At 46.1% G+C, this 23,757-nt stretch overlaps 1 protein-coding gene across 3 annotated transcripts in view; it reads right to left on the bottom strand.

Moving 5' to 3' along the window:
• Positions 1-23,420, bottom strand: part of urm1 (ubiquitin related modifier 1) — a 59,378-nt gene extending 35,958 nt beyond the window's left edge. For all 3 annotated transcript variants that reach the window (XM_080212306.1, XM_080212307.1, XM_080212308.1), the window contains exons 1-2: positions 23,368-23,420; positions 20,872-20,942 (exon numbers count right to left, since the gene is read on the bottom strand). In XM_080212306.1, the coding sequence (XP_080068432.1) occupies positions 20,872-20,942; positions 23,368-23,402 (106 nt within the window). In that variant the 5' untranslated portion in view covers positions 23,403-23,420. The remainder of the gene's footprint in view (positions 1-20,871; positions 20,943-23,367) is intronic.
• Between the last annotated feature and the right edge of the window lie 337 nt (positions 23,421-23,757).

Raw genomic sequence — 23,757 nt, 5'->3', positions numbered from 1 at the left:
CTCTACTTTATCAGAAGACTAAGGAAATCTGGCATGTCAGCTATGACTCTCACCAACTTTTACAGATACACCATAGAAAGCATCCTTTTTGGTTGTATCATAGCTTGTTATGGCTCCTGCTCTGCCCAAGACCACAAGGAATTACAAAAGGGCGTGAATGTAGCCCAGTCCATCACGCAAACCAGACTCTGTTTACACTTTGTGCTGCCTTAACAAGGCAGCCAGCATAATTAAGGACCCCACACAACCCGGACATTTTCTCTTCCACCCTCTTCCAACAGAAAAAAGATACAAAAGTCTGAGGTCACATACCAACTCAAAAACAGCTTCTTCCTTGCTGTCATCAGACTTTTGAATGGACCTACCTTGCATTGAGCTGATCTTTCTCTACACCCTAGCTATGACTGTAACACTACATTCTGCACTCTCTCCTTCCCTTCTCTATGAACGGTATGCTCTGTATGTAGAGCATGCAAGAAACAATACTTTTCACTGTATAGTAATACATGTGACAATAATAAATCAAATCAAATCAAAAAACCACCTTCAGTGAGCATCTCCTGCTCTCAATTCATTCTGATGCAAAGTTTGGTTAATTCATAAAGGGACTGATTTCTAACCTCACCAAACATAACCAGAACTGGCTTCACTTTAAGCATAGTGTTAAATGGAATCCAAGCTAGATGGTGAAGTATGAAACTCAACGCAAATCCTTTCCTTGATAGTGCGTTTAGTTACAGAACGCAGCATTATGTCTGCCTCCTGCCTACTAACACCAGCATCTCTGAAAGCTTACTTGGCACTCTTTTCAAATCAAATTATCAAATAAACAAATTAACTAAGTAAAGAGATTAAGTGTCACTTTATACTTCTTTGGGGAAACAAAAAACAACCAATTAACTAGCAATCAACCTTTTTAAAGGGATACTGTGACTGAAATAGAAACTTGCAAAATTAAAATATCACTGGGCCAGATGCCACAGTCTTGCACCTGCAGTTCTCTTTCTACTCTGAGTTGACCGATTAAACAAATGAATGAACAAATTAACTAGCTGATAGCCACTTAAAAACACTCTGTTACAAAACTCAAAAACAAGAAAAACTAAAGGGCACATATTTTGAGGATGAGGGATAAATATTTTAGGCTGAGGTGAGAGGAAATTTCTTCACCCAGAGGGTGGTGAATGTGTGGAATTCATTACCACAGAAAGCAGCTTTTTTTTGCAAAAACAAATGTTTATTCTCTTATCACATCAATGACAGATAATCCTTTAATGACCTCTTAAACTGTCAATCAAATTGTGACTACAGCCTCCTGCTGCGATAGAAACAGGAAGTGCTATAAAATCATAAGAACATAAGAAATAGGAGCAGGAGTAGGCCATCTGGCCCTTCGAGCCTGCCCCGCCATTCAATAAGATCATGGCTGATCTGTCGTGGCTCAGTTCCACTTTCCCGCCCTCTCCCCATAACCCTTAATCCCCTCTCTTATCAAAAACCCATCAACCCGCTTCTTAAAAATATTTAGCGAGGCAGCCTCCACCACTTCAACGGGCAGAGAATTCCAGAGATTCACCACCCTTTGAGTGAAGAAGTTCCTCCTCAACTCCGTTCTGAACCTCCCCCCCTTTATCTTGAGGCTGTGCCCCCTAGTCCTACTGTCTTTTTTGAGCGGGAAGAGTCTTTCCACCTCTATCCTATCCATCCCATTCATCATCTTATACGTCTCAATGAGATCTCCCCTCATTCTTCTAAACTCTAACGAGTACAAGCCTAGTTTATTCAGCCTCTCCTCATAGCTCAACCCCCTCAACTCCGGTATCAGCCTAGTAAACCTCCTCTGCACTCCCTCCAAGGCCAAAATATCCTTGCGCAGGTGCGGCGCCCAAAACTGCACACAGTACTCCAGCTGCGGCCTCACCAATGCCCTATACAGCTGCAGCAAGACCTCCCTACTTTTATATTCAATCCCCCTCGCTATGAAGGCCAGCATCCCATTCGCCTTCCTGACCACCTGCTGCACCTGCAGGCTGGGTTTTTGCGACTCATGCACAAGGACCCCGAGGTCCCTCTGCACCGTCGCCTGCTGCAGTTTTTCGCCACGTAAGTAATAGTCCTTCCTACCATTCTTCCTACCAAAGTGGACCACCTCACACTTGCCAACATTAAATTCCATTTGCCATTTCCTGGCCCATTCGCCCAGCCTATCTAGATCCTTCTGCAGACTCTCCACACCCTCCGCACAATTTGCCTTTCCCCCAATCTTGGTGTCATCAGCAAATTTCGACACCCTACACTCAGTTCCCTCCTCCAGATCATCTATATAAATGGTAAATAGCTGAGGCCCCAGCACCGACCCCTGGGGCACCCCACTAGTCACCAACCGCCAATCCGAATAGCACCCATTGACCCCCACTCTCTGCCTCCTATTTGACAACCAATCCTCTATCCACGCTAACACCCTACCCCCAACTCCATGTCCTCTGACCTTCTGCAGTAACCTCTTGTGAGGTACCTTATCAAATCTGAGCTGATCTGGCAGCATCTCCTCTGTTAGAATGTCAAAGGTGGCCTGGCAGGCAATACAAGATCATGCATGCTCACCATATTCCAGCCTGTGAATGAACCCATACATGTTACAATGTGTTATTGAAACTTTGATGAGGGAGACCAGAACCCTCAAGTGAGCGGTATGGAGGCACAGTGATTGGCACTGCAGCCTCAGAGCTCCAAGGAGCTGGGTTTGATTCCTGGCTTGGGTCACTATCTGTGTGGAGTTTGCACATTCTCCTCATGTCTGCGCGGGTTTCCTCTGGGTGCTCCAGTTTCCTCCCACAGTCCAAAGCTGTGCGGGTTAGGTTGATTGCCATGGTAAATTGCCCCTTAGCGTCGTGGGACTTGTATGTTAAAGGAATTAGCAGGTAAAACATGTGGGTTATGGGGATAGGGCCTGGGTGGGATTGTTGTTGGTGCAGATTTAATGGGCTGAATGGCCTCCTTCTGCACTGTAAGGATTCTATGATTTTAAATTAAAGAAATTTTGACACGTTTTGCCCACTGCCTCTAGCGATTGACGTGGTGGGCTCACTCCCTCAAAAGTAGTTGAGGCCAAAACGCTGCGATTTCAAGAAGAAATTAGATACAGCTCTTGGGGCTAAAGGGATCAAGGGATATGGGGCAGAAGGTGAGTGTATTCAATGGGATTATTAGTCGTAATCAAAATGAATGGCGGAGCAGGCTTTTTTATAACCAATGGTAACATGCTGTGAGGATCAGCTGATCCAGTAGACAATGTAACCAATGGCAAAATGATGTAGTGATCAGCTGACCAGTTAACCTGGTATAAATACAAAGCAGATGGGAGCCCCAAATGTAGGAGTAACGAAATTTCTTTATTCAACTCTTTTCTTTGATTTTACTTTAAGTTAGATCTTTTATTGCTTGCAACTGAAGTATCCTTACTGACAGACGAATGGGTTTGAAGGGCCAAATGGCTTATCCTGTTCCATATTTGTTGTTGTGAATCAAATTAGATTAACATCTAATTTCTGCGGCTGATATACACCCGCCCCTGAATACAGTTGTAGCCACAGTAGTGAGTGGGATGAACACTGTACTCTGCAGCCGAGAGCAAGAGACCAGAAGGGAAGTCTTTCTTTATAATGTTTCTACCCAGTCTGTGTATAAAGCAAATGTTATAACCACTACACTAGAGAAACAGTGCAAGTCTTTCTTTATATGTGCTCAAGGTACTTAATCAATCAATGCGCTTCTTCCGTGCAGCCTTAACAATTAACATACCATCATTCCAATGGCAGGGATTTGGGGTGGTGATGGTTGGAAAGAGGTGGCAAGAAAGATGGAGAAACAATGAGTTCTCCATTCCCAGTCACTATTCAGCTGAGGGTTGAGGGGTGGAGGGAAATAAGAATGGGGGATTTGTGGATGTTCAGGCGCCAGAGTGAACCTCATCATCCCTAATTCATCTTTTTTTTAATTCATTTATGGATCATGGGCATCACTGGCTGGCCAGCATTTATTGCCCATCCCTAATTACCCTTGGAGGGCAGTTGAGAGTCAACCACATTGCTGTGGCTCTGGAGTCACGTGTAGGCCAGACCAAGCAAGGACAGCAGATTTCCTTCTCTGAAGGACATTAGCGAACCAGATGGGTTTTTCTGACAATCGACAATGGTTTCATGGTCATCAGTAGATTCCTAATGCCAGATTTTTTTTTACTGAATTCAAATTCCATCATCTGCCGTGGCGGGATTCGAACCCGGGTCCCCAGAAGATTCGTTGAGTTTCTGGATTAATAGTCTCGTGATCATACTAGGCCATCATCTCCCCTTAAGAGAAGGAACAGCTTCTAACACCAGGAGGGTGGGAAATTGAAAATAATATATTGCACAGTGCGATATTTCCATGAAATATCTTATAACGGGGGAACAGCGTGTAAGGAAAGCCTGAAAAACAATCAGATGCAAATATGGTAACTAATCTTTAATCCTCTTAAAAGCAGTGAAAACTGAAAATGTTGACTGCCAGGTTCTTTCCAATTCACATTAACTTAGCAGCACAGTCGTTAGCACTGCTGCCTCACAACACTCAATAATCATCAGGCAGAAGTGTTCTCTTCTTGTTGGGGAACACTTCAATGGTTATGGGCATTTGGCCTCTGATCGTCAGGTAAACGTTCTCCCAGACCGCCTTCATGACACACGACAGCGCAGAATTGCTGAGCAGAAACTGATAGCCATGTTTCACACACGAGGATGGCCTCAACCGGGATCTTGGGTTCATGTCACACTATCTGTAACCCCCATGACTTGCCTGGGCTTGCAAAATCTCACTAACTGTCCAGGCTGGAGACAATACACATCTCTTTAACCTGTGCTTAACTCTCTTCGCTCACACTGTCTGTACCTTTAACACTTGACTATCTGTAAAGACTTGCATTCCAATCATTATCTTGTAAATTTAGTTTGTGTCTTTATATGCCCTGTTTGTGAACACAACTCCTCACTCATCTGAAGAAGCGAGACTCCGAAAGCTTGTGCTACCAAATAAACCTGTTCGTCTTTAACCTGGTGTTGAGAGACTTCATAATGTGCCTCACAACACAAGAGACACAGGTTTAATTCCAGCCTTGAATGTGGAATTTGCACGTTCTCCCACGTCTGCGTGGGTTTCCTCCGGGTGTTTCGATTTTCCTCCCACAATCCGAAAGATATGCTGGTTAGGTTCATTGTCCATGCTGAATTCTCCCTCAGTGTACCCAAACAGGTGCCGGAGTGTGGCGACTAGGAGTTTTCACAGTAACTTCACTGCACTCAATGGAGAAAATGCTGGAAAATCTCAGCAGGTCTGACAGGAGAGAAAAGAGCTGACGTTTTGAGTCCAGACGACCCTTTGCCAGCATCTTCTCTCTTGGTTTCAATTTCCAGCAGCTGCAGTAATTTGCTTTCAACTTTTGTTGCAGTGTTCACGTAAGCCTACTTGTGACACCAATAAATAAACTTTAATTCATTGCAGTAAAATTGTGTGCTCGCAAACAGACACAATAAAAAAAAAACAGTTTGCTTCTTAAAGTTAATGCACCTTTAAGAAAGTGCAGCTATTTCTAATCACCAAATGCAAAACAGGGGGCGGGGGAGAGTTAGCGGGTGGTGGTGACTGTCACACCCAGAGAATGTTGGCAAATAAACTGACTTGTACGGCAGAAGCCCCCAGATGGTACTCTCCCACTGGAAACAATGGCAGCGCACAAGAGCCTCTGCGGCTGGCACACGAGCCCTCGAGTAGCCTTTGTTTTCATGTTAATATGGGATAATGGCACCCCTTTGTTCCTTGTTCACCCGCTCCCAAATATAAAAATTCAAGCTAATCTCAATAAAAGAAACAGCGTCCTGTGCCCAGCCTATTAAAATTTAACACTGAGGCCGGACTAAGGTGACAGAAACAAGAAGAATAACACACTGATTACTCCACCATTGAATAAACAAACTGAACTTTTGATCTTCCTACACAAGCAAATCACCCGGCTCACTTTAAATGCCTGCGATGGAGGGAGTTACTGTATGGAATGGCTAAGTATTCTGAATAATAAACTTAGCATTGCCTTTCCTCCCTGCAAGGCAGGAGTGGAACAACGGCACAGTGGTTAGCACTGCTGCCTCACAGTGCCAGAGACCCGGATCCGATTCCCGGCTGTCTGTGTGGAGTTTGCGCATTCTTCCCATGTCTGCATGGATTTCTTCCGGGTACTCCGGTTTCCTCCCACAGTCCGCATACATGCTGGTCATGCTAAATTCTCCCTCAGTGTACTCAAACAGGCGCCGGAGTGTGGCAACCAGGGGATTTTCACAATAACTTCATTACAGTGTTAACGTAAGCCTACTTGTGACATTAATAAATAAATAAACTTTAAAACTTAAAACAATGCAGGGTGGCACGGTAGCATAGTGGTTAGCACTGCTGCCTCACAGCGCCAGGGATCCAGGTTCAATCCCCGACTTGGGTCGCTGTCGTGTGGAGTTTGCACGTTGTCCCTGTATCTGCGTGGGTTTCCTCTGGATGCTCTGGTTTCCTCCCAGAGTTCAAAGATGTGCAGGTTTGGCAGATTGGCCATGCTTGATTGCCCCTTAGTATCAGGGGGACTAGCAGGGTAAATGCATGGGATTATGGGGATAGAGGCTGGGTGGAATTGTGGGCAGTACAGACTTGATGGGCCAAATGGCCTCTTTCTGCACTGTGGGGATTCCATGAATGTTTAGTTCTCCCTCTTCTGAAGGTGCTACCTCCCTCACACTAAGGTACAATCCACTAGTGTCAATTCTTGATCATGTAAGGTGGTTATGTCTGAAGGTCCATGGATAAAGTGACGCTGCTGTCTGAGTGGAAAAGGTGATTCATACTTCCTGGTTAATTCTCATCCCTCTTGCAAATTAATCTGTGCCCATCCAGTTCACTTGTTCCAGCTTCTGCCAACTTCACCGACATCTTTCTGTGGAACTCAAGATTCTTACCTTCAGGACCGTTCACATTCGGCCATCCCTCAGCAATATTCTTTAGCCACAGATTGCACTCTTTTTCCCTCCAGTCCACCACTCATTGCCCACTTCCTCCTTACCAGAGTTAGCTGACCTCGCAGCAACTATATTCCTGTTCCTTGGGACGTTCACTCATGGTGACATAGCGGTTAGCACTGTTGCCTCACAACTCCAGGGACCTGGATTTGATTCTGGTCCTGAGTGACTGTATGTATGGTGTTTGCACGTTCTCCCTGTGTCCGTGTGGGTTTCTTCTGGGTGCTCCAGTTTCCTCCCACAGTCCAAAGACGTGTGGGTTAGCTGGATTGGCCATGGTAAATTGCCCTTTAGTGTCATGGGGATTAGTGGGGTAATAATGGGATTACAGGCATAGGGCCTGGCTGGGAACGTTATCAATGCAGACTCAATGGGCTGAATGGCCTCCTTCTGCACTGTAGGGATTCGATGAAAACCAAATTGCTGCATTGCCTATCTAATGACTTTCCATCCAATGAGTGTCAATAGAACAAGACCACTTGATTTTACAATAGGGAAATACTGTCTGACAAATTTAATTGAGTTGAGGATGTAACTGGTAGGATAAATAAAAGGGAACCAGTTAATGTAGTATACTTAGATTTTCAAAAGGTATTTGACAAGTGCCACACAAAAGGCCACACAAGTTAAGGGCTCAGACTATATTTAAGGCTATGATTGACATATTTTTGGTCTCTCAGAGAAGAAAATGATATGGCGAACAGGCAGGAAAATAGAGTTGAAGGTGAAAGACCGTCATGATCATATTGAATGATAGAGCAGACTCGATGGGCTGTGCGGGATTCTCCTGCTCCTATTGCTTATGGTCATAACACGAAAGAATCCTTCAACAATAATCTTTTGGCATACCTTGCATTTCCTTCCAACTTTGTGCGTTCAGTCCTGCTCTCTTCCTTGCTAAGTACTCCAGAATATCTGTCAGAGCCACTTAAGTGACTCATCTTGGTGAAGGACAATTTTATTGCAGAAGGTCAGGGGACATGGAGTTGGGGGTAGGGTGTTAGCGTGGATAGAGGATTGGTTGTCAAATAGGAGGCAGAGAGTGGGGGTCAATGGGTGCTATTCGGATTGGCGGTTGGTGACTAGTGGGGTGCCCCAGGGGTCGGTGCTGGGGCCTCAGCTATTTACCATTTATATAGATGATCTGGAGGAGGGAACCGAGTGCAGGGTGTCGAAATTTGCTGATGACACCAAGATTGGGGGAAAGGCAAATTGTGCGGAGGGTGTGGAGAGTCTGCAGAAGGATCTAGATAGGCTGGGCGAATGGGCCAGGAAATGGCAAATGGAATTTAATGTTGGCAAGTGTGAGGTGGTCCACTTTGGTAGGAAGAATGGTAGGAAGGACTATTACTTACGTGGCGAAAAACTGCAGCAGGCGACGGTGCAGAGGGACCTCGGGGTCCTTGTGCATGAGTCGCAAAAACCCAGCTTGCAGGTGCAGCAGGTGGTCAGGAAGGCGAATGGGATGCTGGCCTTCATAGCGAGGGGGATTGAATATAAAAGTAGGGAGGTCTTGCTGCAGCTGTATAGGGCATTGGTGAGGCCGCAGCTGGAGTACTGTGTGCAGTTTTGGGCGCCGCATCTGCACAAGGATATTTTGGCCCTGGAGGGAGTGCAGAGGAGGTTTACTAGGCTGATACCGGAGTTGAGGGGATTGAGCTATGAGGAGAGGCTGAATAAACTAGGCTTGTACTCGTTAGAGTTTAGAAGAATGAGGGGAGATCTCATTGAGACGTATAAGATGATGAATGGGATGGATAGGATAGAGGTGGAGAGACTCTTCCCGCTCAAAAAAGACAGTAGGACTAGGGGGCACAGCCTCAAGATAAAGGGGAGGCGGTTTAGAACGGAGTTGAGGAGGAACTTCTTCACTCAAAGGGTGGTGAATCTCTGGAATTCTCTGCCCGTTGAAGTGGTGGAGGCTGCCTCGCTAAATATTTTTAAGAAGCGGGTTGATGGGTTCTTGATAAGAGGGGGGATTAAGGGTTATGGGGAGAGGGCGGGAAAGTGGAACTGAGCCACGACAGATCAGCCATGATCTTATTGAATGGCGGGGCAGGCTCGAAGGGCTAGATGGCCTACTCCTGCTCCTATTTCTTATGTTCTTATGATCAACGCTTGGGACTAAGTTACATGGATAGAATGTGCACATCGCTCAGACACACTGGGGCTTAAAAAAAGCACTGAGATGTTGCCCTGCTGACAGCACGCTGCATAACCAGCCTTCATGTGAAGTTATCCACTTTGGTAGCAATAATAGGAAGGCAGATTATTACTCGAATGGGTGTAAATTGAGAGAGGTGGATACTCAGTGAGACCTTGGTGTCCTTGTGCATCAGTCACTGAAAGTAAGCACGCAGGTACAGCAGGCAGTGAAGAAGTGTATGTTGGCCTTCATAGCAAGGGGATTTGAGTATAGGAATAAAAATGTTTTACTGCAATTGTATAGGGCACGTCTTTCGGACTGTGGAAGGAAACGGGAGCGTCCACAGGAAATCCATGCAGATACGGGGAAAATGTGCAGACTCCTCACAGACAGTGACCCAAGCCAGGAATTGAACATAGGACTCTGCTGATGTGAGGCAGCCGTGCTAACCACTGTGCCACCCACATTTCATTCGACGATTATGCTTTCCGTTCATAGATTTCCATTTCCAATATAAAGAAGGGAATTCCCCAAACCAGCGCCCCACAAGATGCTGTTTATCTCCACTTACTGTCGACAGTTATAATGTTCTTGAGGGGGTTTGGATGCAAAGCCAGTCAGAAAGAGAAGGTGGCACACAGAGGTTGCCACTTAAGCACACTTTTTCTGAAGCTGAACGATACTCTCAGGTGGAACCTACTAATGGCTGAATGAAGCAAACCAGAACCTCCTCAGGATATAACCCGCGGTGCTCAGTGTCACTATTCTGCTGCTTCGATGAGGCAGCGTTTCTTTGGGGGCAACAGACTCTAACCGCTGTTAAAGAAACCGGGGATAAGGCCATTTTAAATTGCTCTTTAGACTGCGAGTCACAGCCCAGCTTCCTGTCAATCCTTTCAAAAGTGCGATTGATGAGCTAAGGTCAGAGGTTATAGACATACTGGCTCCTGTGTCAAAGCTGTGCCAATGGTTGGCAGGTCCTGTGCATCGCAGACAATTGCCTTTGCTTCTTTACATATCTTATATATTTTGTTCAAAAAAACCGTGTCCCAGAAACAGCAGCACGACAACAACAAAGTGCGACAACAGAATATAAATGCCAGATGTACAGATTTTTGAATCATACTGATATAAAACTTGCACTGAAAAGCCTCTCTTACATGTTAAGGAGAAAGAAAAGCCAGCTCGCCTACTCATTTGCAGCTTCATGTTTCCGAGCAGTTTATTTTTCTATAATTGATTTTGACTTAATTCACAAACATCAAAAATAAAAAGGATTACAAGGGCTAGCACTTGGACTTGCGTGGATATGACAGATTAGCAACTAAACATCACAGATCCCCAAGGTACCCGTGTACAGTACGTATTACACACATATGCCTACAACCACAACCTAAAGTGTGTGTTTGATGTGGGTTATGTGACCCAGGCACCATTCATGTTACAGTGCCAGGGGCAGCATCACCTTCTGCACCAGGCCACAATAAAGTCGGGAGCCTCCGGCACCAGAACACTCTCTCAGCTGGTGTTTTTCTTTTCACGCCTTGCAGATTTTCGCTGGTCATTTTGCACCGTTGGGTGTCCAGACCTTCCACAGATAATGGAGCAGATCCTCAGCTACAAGGATACAGCGGCGGCAAACTGCACAGAACCAAATCTGGGCACAGTGGTTAGCGCTGCTGCCGCATGGCGCCAGGGACCCAGGTTCGATTCCCGGCTTGGGTCACTGCCTGTGTGGAGTTTGACATGGAGGTACCAGCGTTGGACTGGGGTGGGCACAGTAAAAAGTCTCACAACAGCAGGTTAAAGTATACTAGGGGGCACAGGTGCAAGGGGCAAGGTTTAAAGGAGATGTACGAGGCAGATTTTTTACACAGAGAGTAGTGGGTGCCTGGAACTCGTTGCCAGGGAAGATAGTGGAAGCAGATACGATAGTGACTTGTAAAGGGCGTCTTGACAAATACACGAATAGGATGGGAACAGAGGGATATGGTCCCCAGAAGGGTAGGGGGTTTTAGTTAAGTTTGGGCAGCATGATTGGTGCAGACTTGGAGGGCTGAAGGGCCTGTTCCTGTGCTGTAATTTCCTTTATTCTTTATTACAGGTTTATTTGGAATCATGAGCTTTTGGAACGCTGCTCCTTCATCAGGGGTGAATGGAGCGGTGGCTTTCACAAACACAGTATATAGAAAAACAAACTCACATGGAGCTTGCACATTCTCACAGTATCTGAGTGGGTTTTCTCCAGGAGCTCTGGTTTCCTCCCACAGCTGAAAAATGTGCAGTTTAGGTGGATTGGCCATGCTAAATTATGCCTCAGTGTAAGGGGGACTAGCTGGGGTAAAAGCATGGTGTTATGGGGAATAGGGTCTGGATAGGATTGTGGTCAATGCAGACTCAATGGGCTGAATGGCCTCCTTCTACACTGTTGGGATTCTATGATTCTAAATTGAAATTACAGGGCAGAAACAGGTTACAGGGTACAATCCACACATGCTGCCTACGTTACAAGGGTAAATACAGATGAACTAAGGAATCTCTACAGTGCAGAAGGAGGCCATTCAGCCCATCGAGTCTGCACTGGCTCTCCGAAAGTGTATCCCACCCAGGCTCACCCCCTCCACCTGATCTCTGTAACCCATGCATTTACAATGACTAATCCACCCAATCTAGGGGTGGCACAGTGGTCAGCGCTGCTGCTTCACAGCACCAGGGATCTGGGTTTGATTCCTAAGTTGGGTCACTGTCTGTGCAGAGTCTGCACATTCTCCTTGTCTGCATGGGTTTCCTCTGGGTGCTCCAGTTTCCTCCCACAGTCTAAAAGGTGTATTGGTTAGGTGCATTGGCCATGCTAAATCCTCTCTGTGTACCTGAGCAGGCGCCGGAGTGTGGTGACTAGGGGATTTTCACAGTAACTTCATTGCAGTGTTAATATAAGCCTAGGTGTGACTAATAAATAACATTACACATCTTTGGTGACCAAGAGGCAATTTATCATGACCAATCCACCAACCCAAAGTCTGAAGTCACGTACCAGCTGACTCAAGATCAGCTTCTTCCCTGCAGCTGTCAGACTTTTGAATGGACCTACCTCACATTAAATTGATCTTTCTCTACACCCTAGTTATGACTGTAACACTACATTCAGCAGCCTCTCCTTTCCTTCTCTATGAACAGTATGCTTTGTCTGCATAGTGTGCAAGAAACAATACTTTTCATTGTATGCTAATACATGTGACAATAATAAATCAAATCAAATCTGCACATCCTTGGACACTAAAGGGCAACTTACATGGAAAATCTTTGCACATTTTTGGACTGTGGGAGGAAACCCTCGCAGACACGGGGAGAATGTACAGACTCCATACAGACACTGAGCTGAGGGACAATCTCAGGATGGGGGTTCCACAGGATCCTTATAGTGCTGAAGGAGGCCATTTGGCCTATCGAGTCTGCACCGACCACAAGACCCTATTCCTGTAACCCCACATATTTACCCTGCTCATCCCCTGACACTAGGATCAATTTGGCATGGCCAATCAACCTAACCGGCACATCTTCGGACTCTGGGAGGAAATTGGAGCACCCGGAACCCACACAGACATGGGGAGAAAGTGCAAACTCCACACAGGCAGTGACCCGAGGCCAGAATCGAACCCAGGTACCTGGCGCTGTGAGGCAGCAGTGCTAACCACCACGTCGTGAGCAAGTTGGCTACCACTTTTTTATCCGCCAATACAATAATGACCACACTTCAAACCAAGAAGTATATAATTGACCATAGGATGTTTTAAACACCCCAATATGAGAAAGATGCTGCACAAAAGCAACGCGATAGAAATCTGCCTTGGCTGACGGCTGGCCTTAGCAAACGTGAATCTTCGGATTTTGAGAACCGAGTACAAGAGAGCCAGCAGCACGGCACTTAACCCAATCTAAAAACAGCCTAAACATGTCCCCACCCCCCACCACCCCCAATAAAGTCTAAGCTGCAGGATCAGTGGCTACATTTACAAGTGAATGGCGCGTAACAAAGCCCCGGTTTGTGTAAAGAATGAGGCAGAAGATGGATTTTCACAGATGTTGCACAGACTCGCTGCTCATTGTTTAATTAGGCAGAAACTTGCCTTTTTAAAATGTGATTTGCACAGAGGCGCAGGCCGTTTAAACTTTGCTCAGAGTTCAGCAAACAGGACTCCTCCAACTAACACAGAATGACCAGCTGGTAATGAGCAGCGTGTGAACGGAATATTAAACACAAGCCCATCTCTCACACCTCACCAGGACACGACTGGGTCATTTCATCTTAAAGGGACAAGTTCCTTCTTTTTAAACAAAGTGTGTGTATAGGCACTGGGATTGCAAAAAAAACTCTCAAACGGAAAAGAATCGTGGAGTTACGTCTTTATTACAGTGATACCAGGGACGAGGTTACCTGGACAGACTGGAGAAGCTGGAGTTGTTCTATTCAAACAGGGGAAGGGGAAATTTGAAATCACTGTCAATATTGGTTTTGGGAAAATAATCTTTAGAGGCATCCATTTATTTGCCCTTTTCACAACCACTGGGGTCGTAAAGTGTTTTACAACCATTAAAATACTTCTTTGTGTAGTCACTCTCCTGGTTCCTATTATTAAGAAAGGTCACAAACGCCTCTACTTTCTCAAGAGACTAAGGAAATTCGGCATGTCCTCTATGACTCTCATCAATTTTTACAGATGCACCATAGAATGCATTCTTTCTGGTTGTATCACAGCTTGGTCTGGCTCCTGCTCTGTTCAAGACTGCAAGAAACTACAAAGGCTTATGAACGTAGCTCAGAGCATTACTCAAACCAGCCTCCCATCCATTGACTCTGTCTACACTTCCTGCTGCCTTGGAAAAGCAGCCAGCAGAATCAAAGACCCCACACACCCCGGACATTCTCTCTTTCAACTTCTTCCAGCAGGAAAAAGATACGAAAGTCTGAGATCACGTAGCAACCAACTCAAGAGCAGCTTCTTCCCTGCTGCCATCAGATTGTTGAATGGGCCAACCTTGCATTAACTTTTATCTTTCTCTACATCCTAGCTATGACTGTAACACTATATTCTGCACCCTTTCCTTTCCTTCTCACCTATGAACCCTATGTACAGTATGCTTTGCCTGTATAGCACACAAAAAAAACAATACTTTTCACTGTATCAAATTTTTAAGTGTGTGGAGAGTTGTCCTATGTCCATGAGGGAGGGAGGGCGGGGGTTGCCTGGAGGGTGGGGTGCCCTGTGTTTGTGGGGGTATGGTTTCCTGTGTCTGTGGGAGGAGACAGGTCTGCATGGGGGGCAGGTGGGGTTCATATGTCCATAGGTGGGGTGGTTTCCTGTATCCTTAGCAGGGAGGGGGGGGGGGGGGATGCCCCCTGTCAGTGGGGGGAGGCAGAGGGGGTCTTCATCTTAAATTTTTTTTAAATCACGGTGCCTTTTAAAAACGATATCCTGTTCCCCCAAAAGCTGAGGATGCTGGGTGGGGCAGGTTCATTCCAATATTTGAGACGAATTTACAGAACAGCTGGAAAGACAGGCCCACTTCAGGCTGCCAACTATCCCAAGCTACAACACACCCTGCCATCACTGCCAATCCGCTCAGTAGATTCCCATTCCTGCCCAGCACCTATTTCCCTGAACACAAGGCTGTCCTTCCATTCCCAGGAGTTAGCTTCCCAGATCTCTGGCTCAACATCCCTGGCTCATTGTTATCCTGTTGTGGGATTTTATACTTCACTAGCATTTTGGATCACATTCTGAAGAGTAACAATGTCGTGTTGTTGCCTGTCCAGCGACAAATGTTGATCGCGATGCTGCTACCGGATTCTGCTGCGCGATCCAGAGTACAAACATGTGGAAAGGTTGCCAATGTTAGAAACACAGGCCCCTTTAAGAATAAACCAGGTCTCGCTTCAGTCTGAATTGAAAGCAGGCGATGCTCACTGAAGCTTATACTCAGGAGCTGGGCTTCTCCTCAGCAGGGAAGGTGCCTCTGGACAGAGAGGGGATCCAGAAGGGAATTGTGGAAATGAGTGTTTGCACTGAACTGTAGCATCACAATATTGTGAATCAACAGAATGCCTTCTGCTACCCTTCTTTAAAGGTTTTTAAAGTAAAGTTTATTTATTAGTGTCACAAGTAAGCTTACATTAACACTGCAATGAAATTACTGTGAAAATCCCCTAGTCGCCACACTCTGGCGCCTGTTCAGCTACACTGCAGGAGAATTTAGCACGGCCAATGCATCTAACCAGCACGTCTTTCGGTCAGCGGGAGCAGACCAGAGCACTTGGAGGAAACCCTCACAGACACGGGATATGCGGGTTAGGTGGATCAGCCATGCTAAACTGCCCCTTAGTGTCAGGGGGATTAGCTAGGCTAAATGCATGGGGTTACAGGGATAGGGCTTGAGTGAGGTATGGTCAGTGCAGACTTGATAGGCTGAGTGGCCTCCAAATGTTGGAATGAACCTGCCCCACCCAGCATCCTCAGCTTTTGGGGGGGAACAGGATATCGTTTTTAAAAGGCACCGTGATTTAAAAAAAATTTAAGATGAGGACCCCCTCTGCCTCCCCTCACTGACAGGGGGCATCCCCCCCCCTTCCCTGCTAAGGATACAGGATTTTATGAACACAGTCACCCAAGACCAGGCATCGAACCTGGGTCCCTGGCGCTGTGAGGCAGCACAGATGTGCCACCATGCCCCAATTTGCTTTTAGTATTACACGCTCAGCCTCAAACTGCTGTGAACATCTATGTACAAATTGTACACTGTGTTAGTAGCTGCTAAAGGATCTCTTCCCGATTTCTTTGCTAGGGTGGGTGGGGTTTCCAAACCATTATTTTTGTCAATTTTCTCCATCAGTCCTTCAAAACAGTGTAGCTTTTTGCTGGACTGGTGTCCCATGGTTGCAGAATGCACGGCCGACCATTCTTCACGCTTGGTAGTTATTTGACTGTGAGAGGCATCACAGCTAGGCTCCCATTGGACATCCACACCGAGATTACAATCAGGGGTGGAGTTGAGGTTAACCCACCTCGTACCCCCAACATGGGCATCAAGGTCAATCATAGTACTGTCACTTGTTTTACCGTTTGTTTATTAGCGTCACAAGTAGGTTTACATGAACACTGCAATGAAGTTACTGTGAAAGTCCCCTAGTCGCCACACTCCAGCACCTGTTTGGGTACACTGGGGGAGAATTTAGCATGGCCAATGTACCTAACCAGCACGTCTTTCAGACTGTGGGAGGAAAATGGAGCACCCAGAGGAAACCCACGCAGACACGGGGAGAACATGCAGACTCTGCACAGATAGTGACCCAAGGTCAGGATCGAACCCGGGTCCCTGGCGCTGTGAAGCAGCAGTGCTAACCACTGTGGCTAGATGAGGGACCTTGGAGTGAATCAAACTCAGGGGTTTCCCCTGCTCTACCAGCACTGTGCCACACCAGATTACCTTGCTGAATTATGGAGGGGATGCGGGGGCCAACATTTGAAGAGACGCCACGGCGGTTTTCACTCTCTGACAAGTGAAGGCATTTTCCCTTTTGTCTCCCCAGTCGCCGGCCAGCACTGTTACAATTCATCAGCTTGGAATTCTTGGCTGCAGCTCGCCCCGATGAAGCTGAGAGCCCCTCTTTTTTGTTCATCTGTTTGCCCTTCCACGGACAATATTGAGAGCTCCCCAACAGGACAATGGTCACGGTTCAGACTGCATTGCTGCAGCAATGCCACGGTTGCCTAGTAGTGCTTTGACCACTGGCCCATAGCTTACCTGACCTGACCCTGGGGGAAGGGGTGGGGTTGGGATGCATAGGTCCATGGAATAGTTATCAATACAAAAGGAAAAGGGAACGGCAGTCAAATTTTGAGACCCCCACAAAAGCAGCCCTTACGAAAGTATATATATATATTATGTATATACATACATATATAAAATACTATATGGATACTGCGTAGTCTTACAGAAACAAAGTTACTGGCTGACATTAATATCACTGTAGGAGATAGAAGAAAATCATGGAGGTTTGTAAGGAAGATGCAGCAATGATAATAGACGATTTTAATCTACATATAGATTGGATGATTTAGATTGACAAAGGTAGCCTGGAAGATTTTATTTTGAAAGGAGAGAGACTGCAGAACTCTGTGTGGGCAGCACAGTGGCACAATGGTTTGCACTGCTGCTTCACAGCGCCAGGGACCTGGGTTAAATGTCCAGCTTGAATCACTGTTTGTGCAGAATCTGCAAGTTCCCCTGGCCCGCATGGGCTTCCTCCGGGTGCCCGGGTTTCCTTCCATAGTCCAAAAGTTGTGCTGGTTCGGTGCATTGGCCATGCTAAATTCTCCCTCAATGTACCCAAACAGGTATCCGAGTGCGGCGACTGGGGGATTTTCACAGTAACTATATTGCAGTGTTAATGTAAACCTACTTGTGACTAATAAATAAATAAACTTTTACAGAGGGATCTGGGTGTCCTGATAAATGAATCAAAAAGGTTAGTGCAGGTACAGCAAGTGATTAGGAAGGTGAATGGAATGTCCTCATTCATTGCAAGGAGAATTAAACATAAAGTAAGAAAGTTTTGCTTCAGTTGTATAGGGCATAGTGAGATCATATCTAGAGTACTCTGTACAGTTTTGGTCTCCTTACTTAAGGAAGCATATCATTACATTTCAGAGGAGGTTCACCTTGACTCATTCCTGGGATTGTAAGGGGTTATTTTATGAGGAAAGGCCTATACCCAGTGGAATTTAGAAGAATGAGAGGTGATCTTCCTGAAACATACACATCTTGAGGAGACTTGACAAAGTGGATAAAAAAATGTTTCCCCTCATTGGAGAGACCAGAACTAAGGGACACAATTAAAAACAACAGGACATCTCATTTAAGATAGAGATGAAAATAAATTATTTTTCTTAGACAGTCATTAGTTTGTGGAATTCCCTTCTCCAGTAGACGTTGGTGCATCGAATATTATCTAATACCGACTTAAAGGAGTCTTAATCGACAAGGAAGTGAAAAAGTATAAAGGGGAGACGGGGAAGTAGAACTGATGCCACAATCTGATCAGCCATGTCGTTATCAAGATCATGGCACAAGCTTGAGGGGCCGAATGGCCTATTCTCGCTCCTGATGCATGTTTGTACGTATTTTCATGTGTGTATTGCATGGATCAAAGAGTTTATTTTAGTGATTAACTGAACTCACAATGGCCCAGCTGAAACTCACTCAATGTTTGCTCATTATACTGCGAATAGTTGGATTGAATATTTTTATTTTGTAAGTCTTTTTTTTTTAAGAAGCATAGAGACACAGAATCTCAAAGAAATAAGCTTCAAACACTATTTCCAGGTCAGAATACTTGTCACTGATCCTGGCTTGCTTGCTTAAGTGCTAACAACCATTAGAAATACAGGCAATTCTTGTATAATTCTTGGGCAGCACAGTGGCACAGTGCTTAGCACTGCTGCCTCACAGCACCAGGGACCCAGGTTCAATTCCAGCCTTGGGTCATTGCCTGTATGGAGTTTGCATATTCTCCACGTCTCCGTGTGTTTGCTTCAGGTGTTCCAGTTTCCTCCCGCCGTCCAAAGATATGCGGGTTAGGTGGATTGACCATGCTAAATTCTCCCTTAGTGTCAGAGGGATAAGCAGGGTAAATGTGAGAGGTTACAAGAATAGGGCCTGAGTGGGACTGTTGTTGGTGCAGCCTTGATGGGCTGAATGGCCTTTTTCTGCACTGTAGGGATCCTCAGATTACTTCACTATCTCCTAATACTTCGCCAATCACAACACAGAGCAACAAGTAAGAGTTTAATTACAGACACCGCTGGGAATATTGAAGTGATGATAAGCTAATTACAGCAGTAGTTAAATGCACAGCAACCACATTTCAGTAGAACAGAGTAAATGACTTGTGTTTGTTCATATCAATTATTCCAATGAAGATACTTATTGAGATGGGGTCGCAATATATTGTATGCCAGTTTTTGATTTTGAGAGAGAGATGGGTGCAATTGTGAAATACAATCCAAAGCTCAGTGAAAATCTTGTGATAAAAACAGATGCACCTTTTTCACTCATCAGTAGCCCATATTAACCGGGGGGTAGTCCCTAGTATGTTTAAACTATTAAAATTGAGAATCCTACAGTGCAGAAGAAGCATTCAGCCCAACTACTCTGACAGAGTATCTTACCCAGCCCTCTCCCCCACACATTTATCATGGCGAATCCATCCAATCTGGGTGGCACAGTGGTCAGCATTCCTGCCTCACAGCGCCAGGGACCCGGATTTGATTCCAGCCTCAGGTCACTGTCTGTGTGGAGTTTTCACATTTTCCCCGCGTCTGCATGGGTTTCCTCCGGGTGCTCCGGTTTCCTCCCTCAGTCCAAAGATGTGCTGGTTAGGGTTGATTAGCCATGCTAAAATTAACCCTAGTGTCAGGGAGATTAGCAGGGTAAATATGAGGAGTTACAGGAATAGGGCCTGGGTGGGATTGTGGTCAGTACAGAATTGATGGGCCAAATGGCCTCCTTCAGCACTGTCAGGATTCTGTGATCTAAACTAGATACCTTGGGACATTAAGAGGCAATTTAACATGGCCAATCTACCAAACCTATACATCTTTGGACACTAAATGGCAATTTAGCATGCCCTAACCTGCACATCTTTGGGCTGCGGGAGGAAACTGGGGCACCTGGAGGAAACCCACACAGACATGGGGAGAACATACAGACTCCACAAAGACAATGATCCAAGGCCGGAGTGGAACCCGCGTCCCTGGAGCTGTGACGTAGCAGTGCTAATCATTGTGCCACCCACAAATGTATTAAGCGCAGAATGTACTGTACTGTACACAGAAACACAAATAGGCTGGAAGTTAGGCAATCAAGGACAGCTTCTTCCCTGCTGCCATCAGGCTTTTGAATGGACCACCACACATGAAGCTGATCTTTCGCTATCGATACTGCAACACTACACTCTGCACTCTCTTCTTTCTTTCTCCCCATGTACTCTATGCACAGTATGCTTTGTCTACATAACACATAAGAAACAATACTTTTAAGTGTATATTAATATGTGACAATAACATAATAAATCAAATCTTTTCCCTGAAGCAGTCAGACTCTGAAACAATTTGTCAGTTAGTGTGGGGCCATGCTAACTCTATTCTGCATTTTCAAAAGGGACAGAGGCAGAGATCGCATCACGTAAAAGAAAAGTCAATTAACAGATTCTAAAAATACACTTTGTCCAACTGTTCACTTGAACTGGCTTCAATTACCAGAGAGGAATTTTTCAGAATTTGCTTCCCCTAACCCGGCTATCATTTTGAGCCTCTCCTTAAGATCACGGAGCAGGGAGGTGGGGACCAGCAGTAGGGAGTGACTGATCACAGTTCTTCAGTTGTCACAAGTGCGGGGAAGGCTTGACAGACCCAGCAGCTCATTTTCTTATGTCTTGTTCCCAACAGCCCTCTCTTCCCCCCGCCAATAAACAGTGCAAATCTCCATTCCTCGGCTTTGCTACGAGCTGTCAGTTTAGGTGTCACCCTTTAATTTCTTTTCAACAACAAGCAGTGAATGTTAAAGAAATCCAATACTCACATGGTGTTGGCTGGCCAGGCAATGTGACATGTTGATCCTTCACCCCATTGAAGAGCAGCTCTGCGCCACCTCTATGATGGATTAATTACAAAGAACAAAGTTGAGTAATTTAACTCTTCGCAAAATAAATGAAAAGAACTTTTCTTTAAAACTCTTGTTCCAGGGGATGTAGGTAAAATTTATTTATTAGTCACAAGTAGGCATGCATTAGCAATGCAATGAAGTTACTGTGAAATTCCTCTAGTCGTCACAGTCCAGCGTCTATTCAGGCCAATGCACCTAACCGGCACATTTTTCAGACTCTGGGAGGAAACCGGAGTACCATGGGGAAACTCACGCAGACACAGGGAGAACATGAAAATTCCACAGTGAGCCAAGCCAGGAATTGAACCCAGGTCTCTGGCGCTGTGAGGCAGCAGTGCGAATCGCTGTGCCACCGTGCTGCCCAGGTGTCGTTGGCTAGGTGCACCATTCTTCTAGGCCAGCATTTTAATTGCCCTTTGCTAATTGCCATTGAGAATATAGTGGTGAACCATCTCCTTGAATCATAGAATCCTATAGTGCAGAAGGAGGCCATTCAGTCCATCGAGTCTGCACTGATCACAATCCCACCCAGGCCCTATCCACGTAAATCTATGTATTTACTCTAGCTAGTCCCCCTGATGCCAAGGGGCAATTTAGCACGGCCAATCCACTTAGCCTACATATCTTTGGACTGTGGGAAAAACTGGAGCACCTGGAGGAAACCCAAGCAGACATGGGGAGAATATGCAAACTCCACACAACCAGTGGCCCAAACCAGATCCCTGGCACTGTGCCGCAGCAGATCCAACCACTGTGCCATTTTGCCATCTATGTGATGTAGGTGCACTATAATACTGTCAGGAAGGGAGTTCCAAGATTTTGACCCCAATGAAAGTGAAGGAATGGTGGAATACTTCCAAGTCAGGCTGGTAAGTGAACTTGCAGGTGGTGCTGTTCCCATGTGTCTGCTGCCCTTGTCCTTGGTGGAAGAGGTCACAGGTATGGAAGGTGCTGTTAAAGAACCTTGCTGAGTTGCTGCAGTGTATCTTGTAGATGATACACACTGCTGCCACTGTGCACTGATGTTGGAGGCTGTGGATGTTTCAGGTTATTGATGGGGTGCCAATCATGTGGACTGCTTTGGCCTGGATGTGTCAAGTTTGAGTGTTGTTGGAGCTGCACCCATCCAGGCAAATTGAGTGTATACCATCACACTCCTGACTTGTGCCTCGTAGATGGTGAACAGGCTTTTTTTTGGCAGGGGGCCGGTGGTGAATGAGTTAATCATTGCAAATTTCCCAGCCTCTGACTTGTTCTTGTAGCCTCAGTATTTGTTTGGCCGATCCTCTTCAGTTTCTGGTAAGTGGTATCCTCCACGATGTTGTTAGCGGGGGATTCAGTGAGTAATGCCATTGAATTTCAAAGGAGATGGTTGTTTCCTGGCACTCAAGCAGCAAGTTACATCTGCACCACACATCAGCCCAATGCAAAAATTTGTCCAGGTCCTGCTGCATATGGGTGTGCACTGCTTCGTTGCTTCTGAAGATGAGGCATTATCAGTTTTGGTGGGTGGACTCTCCGTCAGCGTGATGCGATGGAACCCACCCCTTGCCCTGTTTTTCCCCCACTACATCCCGAACAATGCTGTGAAGAGAGCCAACATTGGTGTCAATGGCTTCAATGCTAATCCCCAGCATCACCTTTTGCCAATATTCAGGAACAACAGTTGTACAAAATTATTCCCCACCAACCCCAACGGCAATATGGGTGGCACAGTGGTTAGCACTGCTGCCTCACAGCACCAAGGATCCAAGTTCAATTCCTGGCTCAGGTCACCATCTGTGCAGAGTGTACACATACTGTGTCTGCATGGATTTCCTCCCACAGTTAGAAAGACATGCTGGTTAGGTGCCGTGGCCGTGCTAAATTCTCCAGTGTACCCAAACAGTGCAGCCAAACTGTGGTGACTGGAAGATTTTCCACGGTAACTTCATTGTACTGTTAATATAAGCCTACTTGTGGCACTAATGAATAAGATTTAAAACTTAATCTCAAACCAACGGCAGAAAATCATGGCAGCCTTTGGGGTATATTGAAATGCGCCCTGAAGGAGTTTTTTTTCACAGCAGAACCTCCCAGACAGATCAGACTGAGTCACTGGGGAGGAAGGATATTTGGTCCGAAGACCAAAAATGGCCAAAGTGTTCAATTCTAAAGGAAAGTTTTATGAGGAGAGGTGGGGACAGAGAGGAATACAGAGCTCGGGGGCCAGGACAGCAGGAAGCAGGCAGCCCCCCACCCCGGGGTGAGGTTTCGGGAGTTATCGCTTTAAATAGCCCGCGGAGCCGGGAGAAATTAAACTTTTAAAAAACCGGCCCGGACGTTTCCTCGGACAACCCCCCTGCCATCCCCGGGCAAGGGTGAGCAGGAAAAATCCCCCTCCCGACCCTTTTCATTGACAAACACACGCACCGAAACTCCAGGCGGAGACCGATGGGCGCCGCCATGTTGCTCCGCTCGACCCGGAAGCAGTTCCCAGGCACCCCGGAACTGATGGGGACTTTGGTAGGTAATCCTTCCTTTGAATAGAAATCTACCTGACAAAATAAGGGCTGAAAGCTGGCAGTATGCAGCCCAGTCGCCCCGTGCCAATGCAGACAGCACATTGAGCCACGTGTGGCCCCGAAATAGAATCATAAACTCCCTTCGGGGCAAAAGGACGCCCATGGAGCCCACACTAATAACCATCCCACCTGGGCCCTTGCCCTGTAACCACATATATGTACCCTAGCTAATCCCTCTGATACCAAGGGGCAATTTACCATGGCCAATCCACCTTTCTTGCACATATTTAGACAGTAG

The sequence above is a fragment of the Carcharhinus amblyrhynchos genome, chromosome 25 (assembly GCF_965287045.1).
Source record: "Carcharhinus amblyrhynchos chromosome 25, sCarAmb.v2.hapA, whole genome shotgun sequence".
Taxonomy (NCBI): domain Eukaryota; kingdom Metazoa; phylum Chordata; class Chondrichthyes; order Carcharhiniformes; family Carcharhinidae; genus Carcharhinus; species Carcharhinus amblyrhynchos.
The sequence above is the reverse complement of the archived record's forward strand: the minus strand, read 5'-3'. Positions and strand labels throughout refer to the sequence as shown.